This window comes from Physcomitrium patens, chromosome 9 (assembly GCF_059467195.1).
Source record: "Physcomitrium patens ecotype Gransden chromosome 9, ASM5946719v1, whole genome shotgun sequence".
Taxonomy (NCBI): Eukaryota; Viridiplantae; Streptophyta; class Bryopsida; order Funariales; family Funariaceae; genus Physcomitrium; species Physcomitrium patens.
Window position 1 is genome coordinate 11,131,453 of NC_143418.1, and position 20,111 is coordinate 11,151,563.

The 20,111-nt window shown below is 40.6% G+C and overlaps 1 protein-coding gene across 1 annotated transcript; it reads right to left on the reverse strand.

Annotated features, from left to right (window-relative positions):
- Positions 1-652: 652 nt before the first annotated feature.
- Positions 653-7,619, reverse strand: LOC112286445 (protein SUPPRESSOR OF MAX2 1). Its single transcript, XM_024528336.3, has 5 exons — positions 7,130-7,619; positions 5,030-6,067; positions 4,053-4,800; positions 3,366-3,814; positions 653-3,194 (listed from the first exon to the last, which is right to left on the reverse strand). Exons 2-5 carry the CDS (start codon positions 5,646-5,648, stop codon positions 1,213-1,215), a joined length of 3,798 nt encoding a protein of 1,265 aa, XP_024384104.1. The 5' UTR covers positions 5,649-6,067; positions 7,130-7,619; the 3' UTR covers positions 653-1,212.
- Between the last annotated feature and the right edge of the window lie 12,492 nt (positions 7,620-20,111).

The window sequence follows — 20,111 nt, forward strand, 5'->3', positions numbered from 1 at the left end:
CAAATGACAAACTTTATCTGATAGCTTCTCATTTAAGAAAAAAATTAACAGTTGAGATTAATTACAAGATCCACAATAAAGAACTTGTGATTGTAAATTTATTTCAAAAATATATCTATTATTGAGAAGGTGCTTCAAGTCTAGTGATTTTTTATACAAACACAAGAACCTCAAGTATTTTATATCAAGACATGTTTTAAATTATTGCCAAGCCTATGGGAGCATGTTTTTGTTATCACTTATCAACTAGGAAGACAACAAGGTTTGTCAAACACTTTTTTTAGACCTTCATATCTTATGCCAAAAGAAGATGCAACTTTTGATGAATAACAAAATATTATTTTGAAACCAAAGCAATTGCATCTTCAAGCATTAAAATTAAAGTTGATTGTTGATTCAACATTTCTTGATCGAGTACAAAAAATTAAAAATAAATAAATTTATATAACTTCTGCCAAATTATGTAATTGTGAACTATGTTAGATGCCACAAGCACAGTTCACTACCAAATCAGTTCTGAAATAAAAAGAAATAAAGAATAGAAACCAAACTTGAACTAGTGTTTGAACTGAAAAATCTGTGCCTTCAGAATGACGCCATTCACATTAAAGCAGTTGAGAAACAAGCCCTGTCACCACAATGGCAACTTCACTGAATGTGAATTTGAGGAATTCATGCTGAATATATGTATTTAAATATTTATACTACAAAGGGAGGAACTGCACTTTAGACTCCATGAGGTCTACTCTTCACTGCACTGCACTGTGAAAGCAGAGCTAGTCTACAGAGAAGGCTGCTCTGACATCGGATACAACAGTTTTATATATAGAGAGTTCGGAAGCAAGCTTAGCAAAAATTCTCTCCTCCATCACTGCAGACAGCAGAGCATTCCGGGAACATAATCTCAACGCCAGGCCAAGTTCATCAATTATCATGTACACATACCTCCACTAGCAAACCCGCAGGTTCTAGGAGCAAAACCTCAGCCAGGGAAAAGAAGCTGACTGGACAAGTGAAGCACCTCTCCACATGACTTCACACACCATGAATTAATGGGTACTAATGAAACATATCAACTATCGAATAGTGAAGAACTATATCACATTGTCACTCCCACAGCCATCACTTCGCCATTGCAATACTTGGATTGGAAAAGGGAACTGTGGCCACAGAAGTAAAAATATCGCAATCTGTTCTATAAAGACCTTGATGCTACACAGCCACGGTGGACACAAAATTAATGCTGTGTGGCAGAGCAACTCCCTCAAAGGCATCCTTCACTACGGAAAGCCCCGCAATCAACTCCACAACAGGACCTCCAGCAGTGCTAATATCGACAAGAGATCTCGAGATGCTCTTGGAAAACACATCATCGACCCAGGCGTTGAATTTTTGTCGCCCATCGGGTATTTTCCACACACATGACATGAGATACTCCAGGAGACGAAGGTCCACCTCAACACCTGCTTCAGATGGGGAATGGTCCTCAAATGATTTGCTAAGCGTGTTCAAGATCTCCGTAGCGAGTCCATTGAAATCGTAAGGGTCGAACCCGACGGCATAATCAGGTAAGGCACAAAATTTGTCAGTAAGCATTAAGCGGACGTGCTCCAACACCTTCTTACGTTTAACTTCTTCTGCGTCGAAGTCGGTGACGCAGTGATCATCCGTCTCACCTGTCCAACAACCTTTGTTTTCTCCAGTAGATAGATTGAGATCCAAGTTTAGAAATCGACCTTGGCCAGATTTTGTTCGTTTCGCATCGAACTTCGAGCGAAGTTCACCTTGAAGAAATGAGTCTTGCTTTCGCTTGGTCACCCATAATGGAACTTCCAATGGCGAGGAAGTAGTCTCGACGAATTTCTTCTGCTCTTCTTCACCATGATCTACGACAACTATCTTGTTGTTGGCGCTTTTGAAAACAATCTTTTCGCTACTTGAATGTTTAATTCTTACACAAATTTCGGCTCTTTTCAAGGCGGCCAGCTTCGCTTCTGAGAAAGATAGGGCCCCTAGGCGCTCCACTGGCTCGCAGTCCACACTGCCAACGCTTGTAGTCATGACGATGATAGAGTTGCTGAGGCTCACCTCACGCATACTAGAATCGGCAAGCTTTCCTCTCTCCATAGCCCTAACAACGTTGTTCTTAAACACACTGGTAGCCTTATCAATATCCTCCAGTAGTATGACTGATGAAGGCTTCAACCGGACAGCTTCCGCCAACCTGTCGAGCGGTGTTTTACCTCGGTACCGCATACCACTGTCATCTCCTTCCAACCTTGCAGGCGATCCGTCTGCAAATCCAATATGCAGAAGGCTCCTTTCACCACCAAAAACCATCTCTGCCAAAGCCTTAGCAATAGCAACCTTGGCCACAGGATCAGGTCCTAACAGAAGCAGCCATGTATCAGTCTTAGCAGTAGCACCTCTGAAGGAGCCCATGCCAGACCGACACTTCATGACAGTAGTTGCTATGCCCGCCACAGCGGCAGCCTGCCAAGGAACACGTTGCATGAGGCCCTTGTAGAGACCCTTCAAAGTGGGATCATCCACAACGTCCTTCAAAGGAGCAGCAGGAGGAGGACTCGGCGATTTTGACACGCGAGCTTGTCGCCTTGTCAAAGGTGATGCATATAACTGCCTTGACAACCCTCTCGGCTGGGATGGGTTGTTGGCAACTGGTCTTTGTTGTTGCAAAGGGGATTGTAGAAGCCAATGTGGCTTAGTGGTGTTCTTCACACTGATAGGACAAGCACCGACACCCGCGCCCCCGGCGTGGAGTGGACTGGGTTTTGATGCCAGTGATATGGGAGCCCTCAGCTTACCAGCCATTGGGGAGGCATCGTTGGCTCTTCCAAGAGCCAAATTTGTATGAATATTTGCCAGGGAGGCATTCTGGGCAGATGTCCCAGTTGAAGTGTGGGGATCTTCGTGATCATCTGGTGCAGAAGCTACGCTACTCCCATCCTTCGGTGAGCCCGTATCAGGCCCACCATTGGCCTCTAAGATTTTGTCAGCTCCTAGAGAAGCTGCATCTTGCGCTTGCACCATTCTTTGCAAAGGACTGATTGCACCTTGCCTTGCAGCATTCATGGTGAATAACGGTGACGCTCGAATGGGCTGAACAACAGCGGGTGAAGTTACCGACCTGTTCCCTGGGCCAGACCATCGGGAAGATACGTCCACACCTAAACCTGCACGTTAATTGATGATTAGATCTTGAAAATCTCAACTCAACAAGTAGACGAACAAGCTGAAAAGCAACAGAAAAACTAGTGACATGGCTTCTCTGATAACGTAGACTTAAAATAGACAAGACTCTTCCAAAAACACCAAAAGATAAGATAGACCGAAAACATTCTCACCACAAGACTTCGGAAGGTTGATGTGAGAGGATGCAGTCATTCGACTAAAGGGAGACGGCAGCTGTGGCCTTGATTGGGCACCAACAGACTGTGATGAGTCTCCATGGAGCATCCTGCAGTTCTTTTGCCACTTCTCCCGGAGCTGCATTAACTGCTGAACAACTGACTCTTTCCCTACCTGGCCCGTTCCACCGTTCACAACCCCAAAACTAGCTTCATCACCTGTAAGTGACAAATGTAGAGAAAGACTTTCATGCTCGTGAATAAGCCGACGCTCCTCTTCAAACTTGGCCAGACATTCAACACAGCATTGAAACCTCTCATTTGGACCAGAATTGCTCACGGGTCGCGTATCCTGCATTAATGTCACCCTAGGGGACTCTACACTGGCAGACGGTGTCGAGTGAAGCGAGTGAAGATCATGCACAACTCGAGTGCAATTTGTCAATCTGGAAAGAAAATAAATATAAAGTCAGCTAATGCTCGGTCCAAGACTGAACAAGAAGCGCTCGCGTGAATGTGTGTATAAGAATAAATACAAACATACATTCACGTATACAAACACACACACACACAAATATATATATATATATATATATATATACATACATACATAATAGGCACAAATCATCAAGGATTTAGCAATTGCATGTAACATTTCCATGAGCATCAGTTAGACAAACCAACCTTGATAGGAAGTCGGGTTGGGACCCTATTGAGAGTGGCACAGGCTGGAGACCCCAATCTGCTATCAAAGATGGGTACAAAACTTGCAGTCGGGAAAATGTTTGAGGAGTTGCCACTCCAACAAACCACAATCTGCTACTTGCATGCCGAATTAGCAACTGCCGCAACTCGGATGCAGTTCGTTGTGCGGGACAAAAATTTGATGGGCCCTTCTTGAGTTGCATAGGCTCCGCAAGCCATTGCAAATCTCCAATGTGAAGTATGGCACCCGCAGGCATACACTCCCCTACAATCTTACTCAGCTCAGCAAGTTTCTGATCCATTTCAAGACTGCTGCAATATCCAAAAGACGATGAAGATAGCAGAGGATCAAGAATCTGCAGGCCTTGCAATTGTGCTGGCACGTTCCCGTTTTTTATCCTCAACGCCAAGTCAGAATTCACAGCATTAGCAGCAGTGATATCTCCTACTAAGATGACATTCTTGATCCTGGGCCTTAAAAAGATATTCAAAATGTTGAGGACGTCCTCATCCTTCGATGAAAGACCACCTCCAGGTCCAACAACCGGATTCGATCTATTCGGAGCTCTGCACACCAACTCCCTCCTCTCATGACTCTCAATGACTGCGTCAGACTGCTGCCATGATTCCATAGAACTGGTTTGATTTGCAGGCAAGCGTGAAAACTTCACAGATGCCTTTGTTTCATTCTCCTCTTGCGTCACGCAACTATTATCATAAAAAGGACCTGCAGTAAGGAATAACACAACCCGACCATTTAGAATACATTGTAAAACGGTGCGTCTAGCCACACAAATTATAACGAACCACACAGATCGGCCTTTAACAAACTGAAAAGCATCTTCTAATGGAGGGAGCAAAAGCTGAATCCCAAAACTCGCACGAATAAAGAGTAATCTTGCTAGTAGTAAGCATGGGAGGGAGATTAAACTATGAGGTTGGCGAAAAGCAAATACCTTGCGACACCATATCAATTCCATGCTTAGAAGCCTGCTCATGGCTGCTTAACGCTTGTCCTACGCCATTTGATACATGGCTAGTCAACCCTTTCCCGTCTCCGTTTGCTACGGTCGCTGTGACAGGCCCATCTTCCAAGTTGAACTTGACATTCGTACTAGAAAGTCCGGCCTCTTTCATAACCCGACTGACACTCGGATCATCTAGAATGGAGATAATCAACTGATCAATCTCAACTTTCACAGCAAGTAGTGGAGATTGTTGGTGCTCCGGGCATCCCCGTCTCTGATGGGCGTGAGCCCGCTTCAGAGCGGCCATCAAGGCGTTTGACAGAATGGGCTGGCTGGCAGCGGCCAACGCGGACTGCGGAAGATGATCCAGGGCGACATTGAAGCACACTTCAAGAGCCCGACACTCCGCGGATTGAGAGTTTTGAGGCTGGGACAGCATGCACGCTTGTCGCAGACGGCTTCCGGCGTGAGTAAGCAACATGGACACAACATGCAGGGGTTGCACCTGAGGGTGACCCCTCCTCCGAGCCTCGGTAACCGCATACTTCAAGACACCGTGTGCCGCCGGAGTGAGCAAGTGTTGGACTGAATTTGCCCCGCTACGCATGCTCACGTCTATGGTTCTCACAGGCTCTTCGATTACTCCCTCAAAGTCGTCCAACTAAGGTTCCTCGCACTCACCAGATTTCCTGCTACTCTACCATCCACCACCTAAGAATCAGACCCACTGAACCATCTGCATCTGCACCAGCACAACGTCCAGACATCCGCGCGTCCTCGCACGATAACAACCACCTCGTTTTAGAGCGTGAACAGCCCCCTGTAAGTCCTTTTCGCATTGCATCCCACATCGGCGTCAACGATGACACCACATGGAACATCCACCAAAATCTGCTCTCTTGGCAGCTCCGTGGTCAAAAACTTTACCGTCAACCATGCCATAACCATAACACCCTTAATGCTGTTCGGTCACAACAGTTTCCAAGACCTTCCTCCAACCCTCCTACGATTCTTTGACGCTTCAACCTACAAGACCATCCAGGATATGTCATGAGACAATCTTCCAAAAAACAAGCTATTCCTGCGCACAACAACCGGTCACACCATTTGCCAAAAACATTCGAAGCTATGGACGCGTTTCTTACAATTAAGTCTGCCATCCATAACCACTGCTGAGAAGGTTGAATGTTGCTGTAAGACCCTCAGTTCTGAAGGCCCTTCAGCATTCAGGAAACATGGTGATTCCGAAAACTATGTCGACAGAAACCCACACACGTGACTAGCGAATCGGTGCCAGACGGATCCTTGAAGGAGCTGTACCATCGCTATCAAAGAGAAAATGTTGAGGGGAGGGATGTGTTAAGATACTCTACACACGATGCGAGGTATGCGGCACGGCCCGGTGCCGGATTTCACGATTTATAAACATATGTAATCATGGTTTCATTAGATATCAGGAACAGTTCGAAACGGGCGCAGCAAACCCAATCCTTCGACCTTCGCGGAGAGTAATAGTTGCGGCACTCTTACATCATCTCAAGATCTTACACACCACAATTCGACACGAAGACTAGTTTCGCGGCTCGGCAATTTCGTAGTAGCTACACAAGAATTGTGTAACTGGCATGGACGCTAGAGCAGTAATGGCGGTTGAATAGGCTAAGAAACCTACAAGTCTAGGTACTAAACCTCGTCGTAATTCCTAGCTCAGAAACAACGCTGACCTTTACCAGAAATTTGTAACATTACAAGAGTGGTAGGCCTTTGTCGTATGACTGGTGGAACTAATAATCGAAGTATGTTTCGACAGGCCCGCCCAGCAATTCGTGATTTACAAGAGGAAACCTAGAAACATCTGTGCTAGCTGTGACGAATACAAATTTGAACCAGGCAAGGGGCAGAAGCTGATTGCCACAACTGCGATAGCTACATAACGTGAAATCGGGTGCTCTCAATGTAGCTATGAGACGAGCGAGATGACGCTCTGAGCAATTCGAATCACCTGATTTTCTAAGAGTGAAGCGCGAGTAACAATAGCCTCGGGTTTAAACTACTACACATATTCTGTGATGAAATCAGGCAGCGTACCTTTCAATCTCCAACGCGGATCAACCAGTTCGACACCTGCCAAGACGCCTGCTTCAGCGAGTGCACTACAACTACTTCTTCAGCCGCTTCTAAACCAACTCTTTCAGATCGAACCCACCCGTCCACCAAAACGTTTCCTCCTGAACCCGTACACGCGCGAATCCTCCCACATACTTATAAACACACTACAAAACCCGATCGCCTCACGACCACATACCCACACATGCACCAGTTGGCCAACTCAGTATCCCTCAAGCGAGTCAAACGAAATCACACGCTAGATGTCGGTGCAGCGAGCTCGTAAGTTGGTTCCGCCCGGGGAAGGTAATCTACCAACTGCTCAGAAAACAAGGGGTATGAGGGGGGCCTCAAGTGCGTCACAGACGCGAAACCTTCAGCTATGGTGGGACAAATAATAGCCTGGTGAAGTGAGCACTGCCGAGAATGAGATGGGCACGGGGTTGGGGGTGGGGAAGTGGGGCAGCAATGGAGCAAGACCATAGACTGCGAGGGGTGCAGGAGGCCTTTGGGGGCGGGAGGAGGAAGGGTCCGCGTTCACCGAAGGAGAGGTTCATCTGCGCTGCGTCGTATTTTCCTTCATCCAGAATATTCACCCCACCCCCACCCACGCAGTCATTTGGTTTTGCATACCAGTGCCCGAGTCCCACTTTCTCCCACAGCCTCAAGTTCCACGCTGAGAATGCAGATTCAGCTGGCCGGGCGGGGCGGGGCGAGGCAGGGCTGTGTGTATTTAAGGGTGCACTTGGATTCACCTCGTCCTCAGCCCAGCGCGTCATTCCCACGCCCATGTGTGGCGATTAAAAAGTCGGCCAGCCTTGTGGAGGAGGAGCGGGTGCATACATTTGTATTTCTTTTTATTTCCTTATTTATTTATTTATTTATTTATTTATTTTTACGTACATACAAATAAACTCTTGCAAGTAGTAAGTACCTATGTCAAATTACAGTAATGCTGACGACCACCTCCAAACAGCAGAAGGGATTGGATGCTGGTGGTATAGTTGCAGCAGTGGAAGTATATTCCTTTCCATCTTCCTTCTTTCCATTCAGTGGGGAAAACTGAGAAAACAGAGCTTGCAATGGTCCTTTTTGAAGGCAGGAGCAAGAGAGTGGAGGCTTACATACATAGTGTACAAGAAGAAGCAAGGGGGGAGGCAATGAGGGGAATGTGAGCAGGTGAGAATGGGGAAAAAAAAACAAAGCAGGACCTGGCACACACACCTTGTTGGCATCTGGTTCCCATGTTGCCAAGTGACCAGTGGCTCTGACTTGGACATTATGTTAGCCAAGTTGGGGATGAGCCCATCCAAACCCTCCCTCCCTCCTTTCACCTTCTCCTCTCTCCCTATTGTTTGTTGCCTGTTGTTACTGCCTCCTGGGAGAACACCCTGCCCAACTAGCTCTCCTTTTGACTCTTTCAATGCTCTCCTGGTAAAGCTGATGTCACCCTGGTTTTTTTTGTCTTCTTTGCAATTGCAAGGATGTTTTTGTGATTGTTTCTACAAGCAAGCTCAGAATTTTGTTGTTGAGATTTTAAACCATTGTCTTTTTGGTGTGATTTATTCTTATTAATTTTATCTATATCTCTTTCTCTCTTCATTAATAACATATATATATATATATATATATATATACATGCATAAACACTTAGTTTTAAATCAGGTGATCCAAAGATAGATTGATCATTTTCAATTACAACAAAACAGTGAATTGTACTGTTGACTTATTGATCTTTCAAACATATCCAAAAAGTCCATCACATTAGCACATTGAATATCCACAAAGTGCAACAACAAAGACTACGTTTCCATTCATAAAATCAACTTATGTTTCCTCATCATTTGAACTCTGAAGTATTTATTCAACCCACAAACAGCATGCAAAAGCCAAAGCATATGTATGTGTGTCCACACACACACACACATGTGTGCGTATATATATATATATATATATATATTAAACCAACATCACCTTTTGAGGGGGAGGCCAAAGATCAAGGAAGAATTTGTTGCAATGACATGAATGAGACTTCTTTCACTTTCACTCGCTCTTTGTTCAAAACTATTGGGGAGCTGTTGTTGTTGGGTAATGACCTGAGTGCTCTGTACAAAGGGGATTTTGACATCACTAAGTAGGAGCACTTACCTTTTTAAATTGAAAACTAACAGTGAGCTCAGCATTGGATGGGCCACCAACTTTCAGCTAGTTTGACAACATCAATCGTATTCACATGTTACAGCCAATGGAAAGCCAAAAAAATGAAAATAATAATAATAATAAGAAGAAGAAGAAAAGATTGTAATGAAAGTGGGGTTGGTCTCCTGCTCACCCACCCCCACACCCCACACCTCACATATCATGAATACAAAACAAGATATTTTCATCCACAAAAAGGACAATAAAAATGTTTATAAAAAATAATTAAAAAATAAATAAAAATAATGTATCACCATGGAATATAAAATCCCATGCACAAAGAAGAAACAAAAACAAACGATATATTTGTTTGTATCTAAGCCATGCATGGCATGAGCAACCCACAGTTGAAGGCTTTGAACGTCCCCTTTGTCCCATATGCCAAGGAGAAGCGGTAATAGAGTCTCTTGGAAGTAGGACCTCATGGGGATAGGAGATCCAGTTGGGGGGGTGCCTTGCAAGCTTTACTACCAACTCTGCTGGCCTGACCCAGCCCAGCAAAGGCCCTCTCATTAATACAGCATCATACATTCAATGCATGAGCCATTGTCTGTGTTGTGGCCTGCACCATTGAATGCCATCCCAGTCACTCCTTATAGTTTTTCCATTTTTAGTCATGTCACTGGAGCCCATCTGAGGACCAGGACAGTTCAATTTCCAGAACAGTTGCATAGTCACACCCCAGATATTGTGGTCTCCTTTCCCATGAATGAACACATGCCAGGGCTTCTCAAATACCTCCTTTGCTTTGCTTTGCTACCCCATCAGTTGTTTTTGTGACATGTGTTTCCTTTTGGCAGAGGAGCATTTGTCCAGATTTTGATGCCTTTTTGACTTCGTATATGCCCCCTCTAAAATATCATCAGTGAATTGTTGGACTTCTGTGAAAACACATGATAAATGTGGTGTCATAGGAGTACACACAACTCTGTGTGTATGTGTATATATATATATATGGAAAGCAGTAAAAATTAATGGTGTTCGATTTTGATTCTTTTCTATTCTTATTATACATGAACTAACATATATTGCATACTCATTTGTTCTAAAACATTGCAGTTAAAGATTTTACAGCCATGTGAAGAAATACAATTTAATCCATTAAAATATATATACAAGCATTGTTGTGTTTGTGTGTTATATATTTGGAACTAAAAAGTATTGTGTATCACATTTTGAATGATGTGTTGCCCTCTGTGTGAATGCAACTATGAAGCTTAAAGCATATGTACTATGAAGCTTAAAGCATATGTACTATGAAGCTTAAAGCATATGTACTATGAAGCTTAAAGTATATGTACAATGTCTAAATATTTTACAGGTTTAAATCATGAAAAGTGCTATTGAAAGTGGGTTAGTCAGAATATTAAACAAATGGCAATAACAAGGTTCAATCATGGAGAATTTGATTGTCAATGACAATGTGGTACAACTGTGTAGTTTTAAGTGATTTAATGATCTTTTTTTCAATAAGTTGAATTGATTTCTAAACCAGCTGATGACTTCATTGAGAATTCAAGGAGTCTGAACTGATGTATGCATAGAAAGTGAAATAAAAACCAATTAAATTGTTGTACATATACACAAGAAAGATGACATTTATGTATTTCTATCAAAAAAAAAAAACATGAATAAACATATTGTTGCTTTTCAGATTTAATGTTGAACATCCAGAAACATTATGAGAGGAATACCAACTCTCAAACCCATTTTTTATGTTTTCTCTTGAATTTGGGAATTTCAAAGATCTTATTTATTTATCTTTGTTTTCTTCAGATCATCAAGTAGAACAAGTTCTTCTGTTTATTTTTTTCATTATTGTAAACAAATGAAAATTTAAAACCAATTAATTATAGGAATGAAATAAATCATACAAACATATTTCAATACTTTGGAGTAATTGAAGCTTATCAAGAAGTGATTTTATTATTATTAGTCATACATTGATATTGAAATAAATTATTGTGTCCTTCTAAGTCCCATGTACTTGTGATCACAATAGCAAATCATACAAATATTTTTTCTATTTCTATCATAACTTGCAATGTTACAATTTAATGTGTTCTTATAATGTGTTATCCCATTTGCATCAAGTTTGTGTAGATGGATTCAAGCATTCTTTAATTCCAATAATGCAAAAATACCTTATAAATATTATTCTTGCAAATGTGATCATCGATTGGCATGTTTTCAATAAGAGAATTTGTGGTTTTACCAAATGCTCTCGCAATTTGTTCCATTCTGGTTTATTTTATTTTATCTTTCAATTTTCATTTATTGTCATTCTTACATTTTCATTTCTAACATCCTTCTAGAATATCTAGAGACAAGGGAGTAAAATAATGTAAATGAGAATCAACCAAGGCACAATACCTTTGAAATCTAAATAATTTATAAAGTTCATTTAATATGAATGAACAAAAGATTACATGATGTCTCGAAATAATCAATTCAAATTTATGTACAAGTTTCTTTTGGCTTTCATCTTTTAGCAAAAATATAAATATCATCTAACATTTGCACAATAGTGTTGCAGTAGAAGGAAACAACAACAACAACAACAACAATAATAATAATACAGAAAGAATAAAATGTATATATAAACAGGACCAATAATTCTTGCATGTTTTCTTAATGACATTCTCACCTAAGCTCACCATCACTGGCTTTGTAAGTCTTATCATTCTTAAAATTTAGAGCAAGGGAATATAAATGTTTATGTCAATATTTTATTATGTAGGGATGCACTTAATTGATCTTGCTAATGTGCATTTCTTTAATTATAATAAAGATAAATAAAAAATGAGTACTTATTTATATTTATACTTATTTACATACATTTTTATTATTCTTGCAATGAAGCAAGTAGTGGAAAAAGTCTTATTTTCAAACCAAAAAAGGAACATTCACCTGAAAATCTACTGTGTTTTATATGCAAATTGATTTTCAATTTGAAAACAAAGAAATCCTACATCAAATGCATGATCATTAAGAACCCAATTGGGTACAACTACTCAAAAAAAAATTGCTAACATGGTGTAGCTAACACAATTGATGCATTGCCTAATACAAGGTCATGTAAAACTTCATATGATCCATTTTGGTATTACATGTACTTGTCAACCCTCTCAACATGGCAAAATCCTTTTTTCAATAGTATATTTCTATTATATTATGTATGATTCCTCCCCCATCACATTCTAGTGGATATGTTCAATAGTTCTATAAGATGTGAAAGCAGGAAGAGAGGGTGAGAGAGAGCAGAAGAAGGTCATGGGGCCCCCACACACATTAGGGCCATACACTTGGCTTCGGGACAAACTCCCCCCGCTCCACCTCTCCTCAGGTTCACAGACCTTGCAGTCCAGAAAGCTGCTGCTGCCCGACCCCACCGGGCTGACTTTAGACGGCACGGGCCGGGACAAGCCGGGACAGGGCGGGGGGCCTGCTTCTGACCCGACCCGGCCCCCTCTTGCCCCTTCTGTACAGCGTCGGAACAAACCCTTCAGAGCCAGCCTTTTCATCGTCCCCCCAGTTCCCCTCGTTCCCTGTTCCCCGTTCTCATCTTCTTAATTCAGGATCCTGTGACGATCCATTTCGCAGCCCGGGATATGCGTTGCCAGCTCAGTTGAGGTGCGGGAGGCACAATTGGACATGCAGTGTCGGAGCTGCCCGCTGGGAGGCAGGGCAGACATGATCCCATGCTGGACGAGTTGGCATGACCTCGTACGGAGGGATGGAGAGCTGACTCAGATGCTTAGATCCGGAACCGGTTTCACACTGGCGGAGGGGGGAAGCTCACGCGGATTGACTTTTCTTCTACCCTCACATGCTCGTACGCCATTGATTGTAGAGGAAAAGGTGAAAGGACCTCCAATCAAGTTCCATTGTACCTGTGTGAATTTAGCTTTCCTTTTATAATATGCACATTATTAGAGACCCCTTGAGCAAAAACCTCCCAGTTTCACTTATTGTTTGATCAGTGGAAAAAGTGGCACACAATAGTGTTCACAGTGAATGTTCTGCATCAAACTATGTTTTTGGTGATGTGATAGTAACCAAGTACCAGCTGGGGTAACCAAGTCTATAATTTATGTTCTTTCCATTTCCTAATTGAATATTGTGTACATGAAAAATCAATTCAGTTTGAAAATATTGTGAATCTCACAGTATTTTGTAAAGTTGGTGACAGTCTTCCATAACTCTGGAAATACATTTTTGAAAAAAAAAAAAAAAAAAAAGTCTTTCATTGTGCACACATATGTAGAGCTAGTCTGGTTCTTTAAATGTTTTGATACACCTTATCTAAAGAACTAAAATGCAAAACAACATGGAGAGTAGTGTGTTATTTACAATACCAATTCTTCCTGTTGTGTTTTTTGTACATGTAAATTTTTTGTGTTCTGAAAGAGAAAGTAGAGAACATAACTAGAATTGTGTTGATATTCTTGAATTTTTTCATATTTTTTTTAGTCTTGGAATATTACCTTCTTGCAACCATGCAACTATTTCACACAAATTAATATCTAATCATGATGTTGGACCAAATTGAGAAAGTTTGAGAATTGCTTGGTTCATGAACCTTTCTTCTTTTATGGTGGATAAGGTGTAATCATCTAGATGTTGACCAGTAACCTGTTCATTTCATTTCTTAGGAAGTTTAACATCCCAAATTAGCTTCTTTGTACCATTTTGCAATTTGCATTGCAAGGTGAATCCAATAAAGCAATGGGCCTTCACTTCCCCATGATGAATCTCTCACCACCTTCCTGTAATTGAATGATATTTCCACATGTATTTTTTGGTCACAAATCAGCAGCAAGAAATTTGAATCAAATACAGGCAAGAATTATCTGAATAAATTTTAATTTATTATGATATCCATTGATTCATTCTGTTATATTCTATTCCATTTTCATGAGAGCTACAGTCTTTTGAAGTTTCAGAGACAAGTTGCATTGCGCTCCATGCAGGGTTCAATGATCAAGGACAAGCTCCATGTGGAGCTTGGCTTCCACTCATCAAGCCAAAAAGTTGAAATTGGCACATTCTCTCACTCACACACACACAGACACTTCCACTATTGTTCACTGTGTGGCACTCACTCAAGACCAAACCCTCCCCTATTGCTTGCTTGCTCGCTCTCCAGCAGCAGCAGCACATTCTGGCAGTTAAAGGGGCTTGTGACCTCAGCCCTGCACTGGTCTGCTTTACTCTCAACTGTGCTGTTATGGAGGTGGTACCTTCTCAGACATGAGCATTCTGGTGCTTTTTTCTACTATGGAAAATCTTTGGCTAAGGATGATTTTGCTGCAGGCATCTCTGGAAATATATTGCATGGAGTCTATATGCATCTGAAGATCATCAGCATCCACATCCCTAAGCCACCAGTTGCTCTGGCATCCAAAAGCTGCCCTCTGCATTAACAATAATAACAGTGAAAAACTGCTTCCCCTGTAGTATGGGATGAAATGCAATAAGGAGATGTGGGTTAGAAGGGGAAATTAGGGTTTCCATGTATGGTTCCATGTTCCCATGTGACAAAGTCAAATTGTGGTGGTTTAGGGGGGGAGAACTTTGGGTCTCCAAGTTGGTGACCTTGGGGAATGGTTAGAATTTGTGGGTATTTGCCAGGGCAGACTTGGATTTAGAAGACTTACTTTAGCTAAGCATATCTAATGAGTTGTCCTGAAAAGTTCAATTAGGATTTGCCTTCCAAATTTCCTACTGGCCACAGAACTAAGCACAGGTATTCTCCTGTACAAGTGAAAAGCATACTCTTTTATATTAAAATGGATGCTTTTGCTGGGTGATGTTGAAATGTGGTTTGAGGCATTTAAGAGACCACACTCCACATGAATAAAGAAGTTGATTTGGCTCTCATGACATTGTCAAAGGCATCTTCAAAGCATACATCTATATTTCCTGATTGGAAAGTGATAATATGAGAAATTATTGAGCAGTTTAATGACTACTACACATGCAAAAAACAATGCAAGCTTTGTTTCATTTTGCACATTATTATTAATATAATATCTTGCTAACAATGTACACCCATATGAGTAGGTCCAAACAACAAGTGTCTCACACCACATTGCCTCTAAGCCACCTGGAGGTCACACACATATCCAACCCCCCTTGACAGTGGGGCTCTACTTCATAAGAGTCCCTTTTCCCACATAAAAAATAAAAATAAAAACGAAAACTAAAACTAAAACAGAGTGAATGATAAAAATGCACCCCTACACTGGGATACCCTCCCTGAATGGGACACAGTTGAATTGGGCTCCATCCGTAAATAGATGCATTGAAGTGGAACAATTCACAAAGGTTTGAACATTCCCTTTGAAATTATACAAGGGCACATGTGACGTGTCTGCATCAGCCTATCCCTAGGTCAAAGCCCCAGTGATGCCCTATCATCAATTGTTAATTTGTGGTTTAGATGCTAAGTTTTTAGTGTATTTTATACCCTTTTTTTCATTTTTATATTTTCTTTTTCATTTTCTCTCTTTTGTGCATTGCCAAGGCATCTATTTGTTGTTGGGGAAAGAGGGCTCTTTGTTGGCCATGTACCAGCCAGGAGTGCATTCTGGTCTGGAATTGTCGTGGCTTCTGTCACAAGCCATCCTGGCCAGTTGCCAAACTTTATAGTGTGTAGATTCTCATGGTCGTTTTTGTACATTTGCAACTAAGGGATACAAAAAGGAAAAAGAAAGAAAAATCTTTCATAACTACATTTTCTCTTTAATTTATGTAGGCATTTTCATCCAGAATGATGTGAGGTTAATTTTCTCAATATTATAAGGCACCTTTTTTGGTCCTAAAAGTATTGGAATGTAATTTGAATGGTATGTATAGAAAAATTGAAGCAATTAATATATTAAGGACTCTAAGAAACTCTCTGTTAGCACAGTGGAGATAAATAATGCAAGCAATTGCGTCAAGCACTGTGACACACATATGTGTTTCTACTTGAAATTTAAATGTTATTGTATTTTGAAACTTTAGAACAATTGTTGTATCTGCACTCTTTATCAATTCTACATCATCAGATGCACACACAATCTAAAATATAAATGAAGGTTGTGGTTTGAATATTAAGTACACTCAGCTAGACCCCAATTGTGTCAAAAGAAAAAGAATAATTAACAGTTAAACACACTAGAGTAACACTATATCATAGCCATGTTGGCTACTCATAAATTTCAAAATTATAATATGTTTGAATATATAGTTTCTTTTAGTTGCATGAACTGAAGCAAGAACAAGTAAAATTATTATAAAATAGCATTGTTTTCTTCAAATGTGATTAAAACTTCGTGTTTAGCTAAAGTGGTTATTTACAACTCAACAAACTCAACATCATTGCTCTGATATAAAATTTACTGTATAATGAAAAATAATTTATACATATACATATACCATTTAATTTTTTATCACTGCAAATAAAAAGAAAAAGAAAATCTATTAGTACAAAGTCTTATATTAATTTGGTACATTTGGGTTAGAGCTTTTACACAAAGAATGTTTAAACTCAGGGTTTTCATTGATGGAAGAACTGAAGTGGCATATGTATATGCGTATGAGTATCTACGGTTTATGATAGATATACTAAGAAATTGTATTGTGGTTTTTTCCTTGAACAAAAATGGCATAAAATTTTCTGTGTTTTATTTTTATGGGTAACCTCTTATTTTATTTGTGAACCTGGAGGGAAGTTGAGAAAAACATGTAATAAAAATACTAATAATACAACAGACAATATGATAAACAAATCATGCACAGGCCTCCACATTTGCTAATCATTTGCTGAGATTTGTGGATTTACTGTGTAAAATCCAAATCAAAAACACTGCACTTGTGTCGAACAAACAAAACATAAACAATTTTATTTTATTTTATATTATTTTATTGATTTTTTGGGCAACATGGCTCAATCATGAATAAATTATTATTGCCCCAGTAGTAACTGAGCCTGTACAGAAGTTCTGAGAATTTAACTTAGATATCAAATTTCAAATAAATGTTTATTTTTGTTTCTCAAACATTATTATTTTTGATAAGATATGTCCCACTTTAGGGGAAAAAAAAAAAAAAAAAAAGGAATAAAATAAATCGTTTTTGACATTTGTAGTGTCTGAAACTGATGTTTACTGAAGCATTTTGTGAATGAGATTCTCCAACATTGGGTTGAAACCTTTGGATTCAATTAAAAAGAACTACTAAAATTTCTTTGTAGCTGAGCTTCACCAGTATATAATTACACTTAATTTGTTTTGCTGCATACAACCCATGCTTTAAAGCATGCCCACACAACATGTGAGCAATCAATCTATAGTTAACCAATCTTTACAAAGCACAAGAAGAAAAACAATCCACATTAATCAACACTGTGAAGTTGTTTGGATGCATGCATTGCAACTCTGAAAGTTTTGAACCCAACTGCCTTGCAATGATGTACTCAAAGCACACACACATCCAGTACTAATGATGACAGACACAATTGGAAAGTTTTACAAAAGTTGGAAAGATGTTTGTACATCTCATCCAACTCTCTGTCCTCATTCATATGAAAGTCCCTTGCAGACACTAGTGTAGCATGAGTTTGCATTGGCCCTCTCTCTCACTCACTCATGCAAACTTATTGCAACCTCACATCCATTACCCTCAATTGAAGCTATGTACAAAAATTGCTGACATCCTTAGATTTCTTTCTCCATATCTCTCTCTGTAAATGTATGTATATACGTGTATACATACATACATACATACAGAATGATGTGGGCATGAAAACACCATTTGTGCACATGTTGGGTGGTGGAGTGCTGTAGAAAGGGGGTGCATCGAAGTGCTAACAGACCACGTTCACAGACACACACACCCACAAAAACTGTTTCCATAATGCCACAAGAGCTTCATCGCCCAGGAACAACCCCCGTTGTTCTCACTCGACAGCCGAGCTGACATGTCCTGCCATGTCATACCCTTGGACTCCTCAAACCCCCCCCCCCCAATCCTGGCACAAGCGGGCAGCGGTCCACGGTCCACGGTCCAAGGGGAAGTAAAACAAAACAAAAGGAAGAGAACAATACATGCCCTAAATAAAATAATGTAGGGGACTGGCAGGCGCGAGGAAGGGTAACTGGCAGGCGGGACCACGTGCGAGGCGTCGTAGGATCAGATGAGGATTGCAAGAGGGTCAGTTTCAGCACCATGTTGATCTGTCAGAAAAGAGCCAATTAAAACCTAGGGTTTGATTCACGCTTGTGGGCTCGGGCCCCTGCTTGCCCATGCTGGTCCCCTGTGGGTGTTTACACTCCCAGCCGCTCTGTGGATTCTACGCAAGTTCCGCTCCCCATCTCCGGAGTCATGGCTAAAAGGTGCTGCGGATCTGCTGAATTGCTGGGCCAGGTAAGATCCCGGCTTTCGTGGCTGCGGGGACTGATGGCGCATTGAATTGAATAATTGCTGCTGCCCTCGCCGTGTCGTGAGAAAAGGACTAGAATCCCCACCCACCACGAGAGAGGGGAGAGCTCCAACTTCAATTAGAGTAATGGGGGGAGGGAAAGACGACGGGCAGTCGTCGTGAAGGTAGGTGGGATTGCTCCGGGTTTGTCCGCAGTTTGAGATACACAAAAACTCTCCTTTTACATGCTCCCCCATGACGTGAATTGAACCCCCCCACCACCGTGGTTGTGCCGCGTGTTTACCACTTTGTGTGGTGTTCATGACGCAACTCTGGGTTCAGTCGATTTTTTTTTTTTTTTTTTTTTTGATTTTTTTATGTAAAAATTGGTGTGACTTAGAAAGAGTGAATTTCATGTGTTGGTACATGGGTTAAGAAACTCTTTTCAAATCAAAATCAATGATTATTTACATTCCTTTAAAACTTAAGCAATCAATCAAACTGCTTTACAAGAAGAATTTTCGTTCAATCTAATGTCATGTTTAGTATTTCATACACAAAGTTTTCCTTTTTACCAATTTAACTGGCTGGTTGGTTGGTTGGCTTTTGTGTGCAAAGTTTCATTGTTTCTGTCCATTTCCACAATGAAGCATGCACTAAACTATGAAACTTCATTGTGGAAATGGACAGAATCCATTTTACTTGGACATATCAATAAACATATGTACACCAAGTTATCCCTCTTTATACACAGTCTCTCAAATGTGGTGTATGTATTCATTGTGAGAGTCATGTGTTTGATATTTTGTTGCAACTCCTGAAAAAGACAATAAAATTGATTCTATAAGTATCATTATTGTAAATTAGACCAATGCACGTTCATTTACCTGGTTTTCCAGGGATAAGAGAAGCACCCACATTTGAATTTAGTTTTACACTAGCTGTGAACAATATACATTTTTTCAAGGGCTTAATTATCCATATTATTCTTGTTTTTATTTCTCCTCTCTTACTGTGTTCCACAAAAGGGGTCATATAGCATAAGATTCAAATCCTGATATTTTTAAAACAAATAGTCTGCTCACAGAATGGTGCTCAACTTTTGACATTTGTTAGAACTCTTTGTTTTGTGTTTGTTTAATTCATTGAATTGTAAAGTAATATATATTTTTTACGAAATAAAAAACAATACCTAGTGTCAATTGGAAGCTGTTTGATTGACATAGCTTTGAAGAATTACATTAAGTGTGCATTGAGCTTGAAACTAGGTTTTTTGATTACTTACCTTTACAAGAGAACAAGAGAAAAATAAAATAAAAATAAGTAAAATCACACACACACACACACACACGTCTC